Source organism: Boleophthalmus pectinirostris, unplaced genomic scaffold, assembly GCF_026225935.1.
Source record: "Boleophthalmus pectinirostris isolate CB_2022bp ecotype Guang Dong unplaced genomic scaffold, ASM2622593v1 HiC_scaffold_3, whole genome shotgun sequence".
NCBI classification, from domain to species: Eukaryota; Metazoa; Chordata; class Actinopteri; order Gobiiformes; family Gobiidae; genus Boleophthalmus; species Boleophthalmus pectinirostris.
This window is the reverse complement of record NW_026571299.1, coordinates 3,735,454-3,740,453: the sequence shown is the minus strand read 5'-3', so window position 1 is coordinate 3,740,453 and position 5,000 is coordinate 3,735,454. Positions and strand designations below refer to the sequence as shown.

Here is a 5,000-nt window from a genome sequence, read left to right as displayed (position 1 = left end):
CGTTTGATTTTCTTCCAAATCCAACTTGGACCTTGGATTTGACGTCACATCCGAGCTTGAAGTGTATTATTATGTTTAGCGTGTCGGACTGTGTGGATTAGGATTATGACTATTCCCTCACTTTATGAAAACACTGCCACTTTAATAAATAAAATTTTTTGAAAATCTGCACTTCCTTTTATGTTCCTCTCTTCTGTTACAACCTCAGGAACGTTGTTCAGTTTAGACCACCACAATATGTCTCCCAAACCCACAGGCAGAGACACGGACGCAGTAAAGTACTGCAGTGATACAGACGCGGTAAAGTACTGCAGTGATACAGACGCGGTAAAGTACTGCAGTGATACAGACGCTTTAAAGTACTGCGGCGATACAGACGCGGTAAAGTACTGCGGCGATACAGACGCGGTAAAGTACTGCGGCGATACAGACGCGGTAAAGTACTGCGGCGATACAGACGCTGTAAAGTACTGCAGTAATACAGACGCGGTAAAGTACTGCAGTGATGATACAGACGCGGTAAAGACTGCAGTAAAGTACTGCAGTGATACAGACGCGGGTAAAGTACTGCAGTGATACAGACGAATACTGCACAGACGCGGTAAAGTACTGCAGTGATACAGACGCGGTAAAGCAGTGATACAGACGCGTAAAGTACTGCAGTATACGTAAAGTACTGCAGTGATACAGACGCGGTAAAGTACTGCGGTGATACAGACGCGGTAAAGTACTGCAGTGATACAGACGCGGTAAAGTACTGCAGTGATACAGACGCGGTAAAGTACTGCAGTGATACAGACGCGGTAAAGTACTGCAGTGACACGAGTGACTGAAACTGTCATTAAAACACCAAAGTGTCAAAACACAATGGAAACAGTTTACAGTGATTAAAAACTATCCCACATTTCCTTCCACCCACCAACTCACCCCAGACACACACACACACACACACACACATACACACACACACACACACACACATACATATAATAATAATAATAATAATAATAATAATAATAATAATAATAATAATGATATGATAATGATAATGATAATGATGATGATGATGATCATTATAATCATTATTATTATTATTTTTTTTTTATTTAACTAAAAGAAAGCAGTGACCCCCCAGTCACCCCCACGATGTTAGCGTCATGGGTGTGTCCACTCTGACTGTACCTAGGCTGTCGTGGTTAGGGTGGTGCAGTACAACTCAACAGTGCAGTATGTGGTGATACCACACCCCCTCCCCCACCCCCCATCTCCTGGAGTTAGAATATTTCCAGCGGCTCTGAAAACTCTCTCTGATGATGCTCTTGTTGCAGATGCACATGTACCTTTGTTGTCGTGTGGATGTAGCGTGTGTAGTGGGAGAAGTAACAATTGGATGCTGCTGCATATCTCAAGCTCTCACTGTGGCAGGTCAGGTCAGAGTCCTGCACCAGGTCGGGTCAGAGTCCTGCACCAGGTCGGGTCAGAGTCCTGCACCAGGTCAGAGTCCTGCACCAGGTCGGGTCAGAGTCCTGCACCAGGTCGGGCAGAGTCCTGCACCAGGTCGGGTCAGAGTCCTGCACCAGGTCGGGTCAGAGTCCTGCACCAGGTCGGGTCAGAGTCCTGCACCAGGTCGGGTACTCGTAGACTTAAGAGAGAGAGAACCCCGAGCACAAGGAGCAGGTGTCTGCAAAGCGCGATCGAGTGACTGCTGTGTTTACGGTCATCCGATGGTCTACACAGGCGCACCTTAGTCCTGGGTTAGTCCTGGGTTAGGCCTGGGTTAGTCCTGTGTTAGTCCTGGGTTAGTCCTGGGTTAGTCCTGGGTTAGTCCTGGGTTAGTCCTGTGTTAGTCCTGGGTTAGTCCTGGGTTAGTCCTGTTAGTCCTGTGTTTAGTCCTGTCTTAGTCCTGGTTAGTCCTGGGTTAGTCCTGGGTTAGTCCTGGGTTAGTCCTGGGTTAGTCCTGTGTAGTCCTGTGTTAGTCCTGGGTTAGTCCTGGGTTAGTCCTAGTCCTGGTTAGTCCTGGGTTAGTCCTGTAGTCCTGGTTAGTTAGTCCTGTGTTAGTCCTGGGTTAGTCCTGGGTTAGTCAGTCCTGGGTTAGTCAGGGGAATGGAATGGGACTCTGGGTCGGGTCACGTTGGTGATGTGCGGTGATCGCGGTGGCCCAACATGCACCGTAGTGGGTCTCAGTACCACAGTGATTCATTTCTGCGGTTATTGCGACAGCCCTAACTGTACCACAGACCTTCTCTGAACAGTCAGCTGTGAGAAAGGCTCTGAAGATCATCAGAGGTCCGTACTCGACACACAGTATGAGTCCTGCAGTCTGGAGGAGATACAGGGTTCTTTAACAAAAATAACAGGCAGAAAAACGTGTCTGTACCACAGACCATAAAATGTATTCATGAAACCTGAAACCTAAAAGCCGAGATATGAGCTTTTTCAAAAATCATTGATCTTTAGTGATACTGATTTGTCAAATTTCTCTTCACACAGTTTTCTACATATTTCCAGAAGAACATAGTTTCCAAAATATTTGTGAACATCATTTGATTTTCTCTTCGGTGGTGTTCGAGGATTGATCATGTGTTTGCTCTTAATGAATTTTTTACAAGGTGAAGTTTGGTTTTGAATTTTATGTTTCTTCCCAAATTTCAATCAAATAGTTATAGTCTTTTTGTTTAAAATGTATCTGTATCTAAACATAAATCTTGCCATTACTTCAGATAATTTGTGTCTCGTATTATTTTTGTGTAATTTCCAATTTAATCCATCCTCCAGCTTCTCTGGTGGGACCCGAGGTGTTCCCAGACCAGCTCAGAGACATAGTCCCTCCAGCGTGTCCTGAGTCTTCCAGAACCTCCTTCCTGCAGGGACATGCCCAATTTAAATTGAGTTCTGTAGTTGTTCGTAGGAACTTGCTTTCCAAGACTCTTTGGTGTATTTCCAGTGTTTTCTATTGGCTCAAAGTGATGATGTCACATGTGTCCACAGACTTTGTGCGTCTGGACTCAGGGCCCAGTCCGTGCTCAGGATCAGTGCAGATCTGGAACCAGTCCTGGACCAGTGTCTGTGAAGGGGCCTTGGACCTGCAGAGTGCAGAGGTGCTGTGCAGGGAGCTGAGCTGTGGGGTTCCTTTTCTCTTCCAGGGGGCGCTCTCTCCTCTGGGGCAGATGTTCCACTGTGAGGGTCATGAGTCTGCTCTGATGGACTGTCCCCGCTCCCACTCAAGCACCTGCTCCTCTGGAGCCACTGTCAACCTCACCTGCTCAGGTAAAGGGGCGGGGCTTCAGTGCTCAGTAAAGGGGCGGGGCTTCAGTGGTTCAGGTAAGGGGCGGGGCAGTAGTAAAGGGGCGGGCTTCAGTGTCAGTAAAGGGCTCAGTGTCAGGTAAAGGGGCGGGGCTAACTCTGTCTCTTGTCTGTTCAGAGCCGCTCAGGCTGGTGGGAGGAGCCAGTCGCTGTGCTGGGACTGTGGAGGTGAAACACAGAGGAGAGTGGAGACGAGTTCAGTCCTGGGCGTCTGGGAGCTGGATCTTTTATCTGGCTTGTGTCGACACCTGGACTGTGGTGCTCCTGTTTATGGATATGACAGACATCATTTTCCAGAAAGTCCTGTGTGGGCGGTCTACTGTCCCTGTGTGAGGAGGATCAAGTCTCTAGTGAGAGAATGTGTCCTGCATGAACTCTTGGCAGATTCTCGTCAGGGCCTGGAGGTGGTGTGTTCAGGTACAAGTCTGATCATAAATTCTCAGGTTAAATTTCTCTCAGCTCCTCTTTTCAGTTTTTCAATTTTTCCAAATTTGAAAAAGGCTAAACAATATTTTTTAGTGAAGAGGTTGAAGACCTTCATTTTGCACGTTCTCAAGAGATGGTACGAGGGGAAGGCTGCAGGGAGACAGTCCCTCTGTCCCTGCTCTGAGGCTGCAGTGAAACTCAGACAAACTCAGAGAGAGTTACATAATCATGAGTGTTGATGAGAGCAGCCGGTGAAATGCAGGTGCAATAATAACAACAAACAGACGTGCAACAATGACAATAAAATACATCAGCATAACTGCTGATTCATTACAAAGATGTGCAAAAAACCCATAGAGACTAATGTGACAGGATATTGTTTTGGATGTTGTTTCTTGTTGGATAACTGCAGATAAACTATTTATTTAGGAAGTTTTCTCTAAGTTGTACTGCTGAGTACTTCAGTAATCAGAATATAAAGATGAATTTTGTCTGAATGTGTTAATTGTAAAACCATCAGTGTAAGATCAAACTAAATCCCTCTCAGTTTGTCTCCATGTCGTCCTCCTCCCAAACAAACTCTTGTCACTGTGACATTAACTCTGGAATTCCAACACTGTTGGACAAATGTAACAGTAGAAGACTCAGCTTCTGTTCTTTGCCTCCACTTCCTCATATTTTCAGCACAAAGGACAAATACTGGAGACAGAAAGAGAGCAGCAGCATGAGTATAAAAGTACACAGGAAAGCAACACAATGTGATCAGCACCTTTATGGACGTCTGAACACTCCACACCCCACAAGATTTTAAAGAGCCTCAGTTATGCAACACTGACTCTTGTGAGATTTAAGGCATTTAAGAATGTTGTTAGTTTATCAGAAACATGCCCATATTTGTTTCATTCAGTTGTGTTTAAATAACCCTTTATTACCTGGTCCCCAAAAGGTTGACCAGGTTTTGTATTCACCCTGTGTGTGTGTGTGTGTGTGTGTGTGTGTGTGTGTCTGTGTGTGTGTGTGTGTGTCTGTGTGTGTGTGTGTGTGTGTCTGTGTGTGTGTGTGTGTGTGTGTGTGTGTGTGTGTGTGCTGTGTGTGTGATGTGTGATGTGTGTGTGTGTGTGTGTGTGTGTTTGTGTGTGTGTGTGTGTGTGTGTCTGTGTGTGTGTGTGTCTGTGTGTGTGTGTGTGTGTGTGTCTGTGTGTGTGTGTGTGTGTGTGTGTGTGTGTGTGTGTGTGTGTGTGTTATGTGTGTGTGTGTGTGTGTGTGTGTTC

The 5,000-nt window shown here is 46.0% G+C and overlaps 1 protein-coding gene across 1 annotated transcript in view; it reads left to right on the top strand.

Moving 5' to 3' along the window:
* The window catches only part of LOC110153173 (scavenger receptor cysteine-rich type 1 protein M130-like), a 38,670-nt gene that overhangs the window by 5,348 nt on the left and 28,322 nt on the right, over positions 1 to 5,000 (top strand). The window contains exons 4-6 of the mRNA XM_055160074.1: positions 2,989 to 3,267; positions 3,422 to 3,610; positions 3,688 to 3,720. Coding sequence (XP_055016049.1) covers positions 2,989 to 3,267; positions 3,422 to 3,610; positions 3,688 to 3,720 — 501 coding nt within the window. The remainder of the gene's footprint in view (positions 1 to 2,988; positions 3,268 to 3,421; positions 3,611 to 3,687; positions 3,721 to 5,000) is intronic.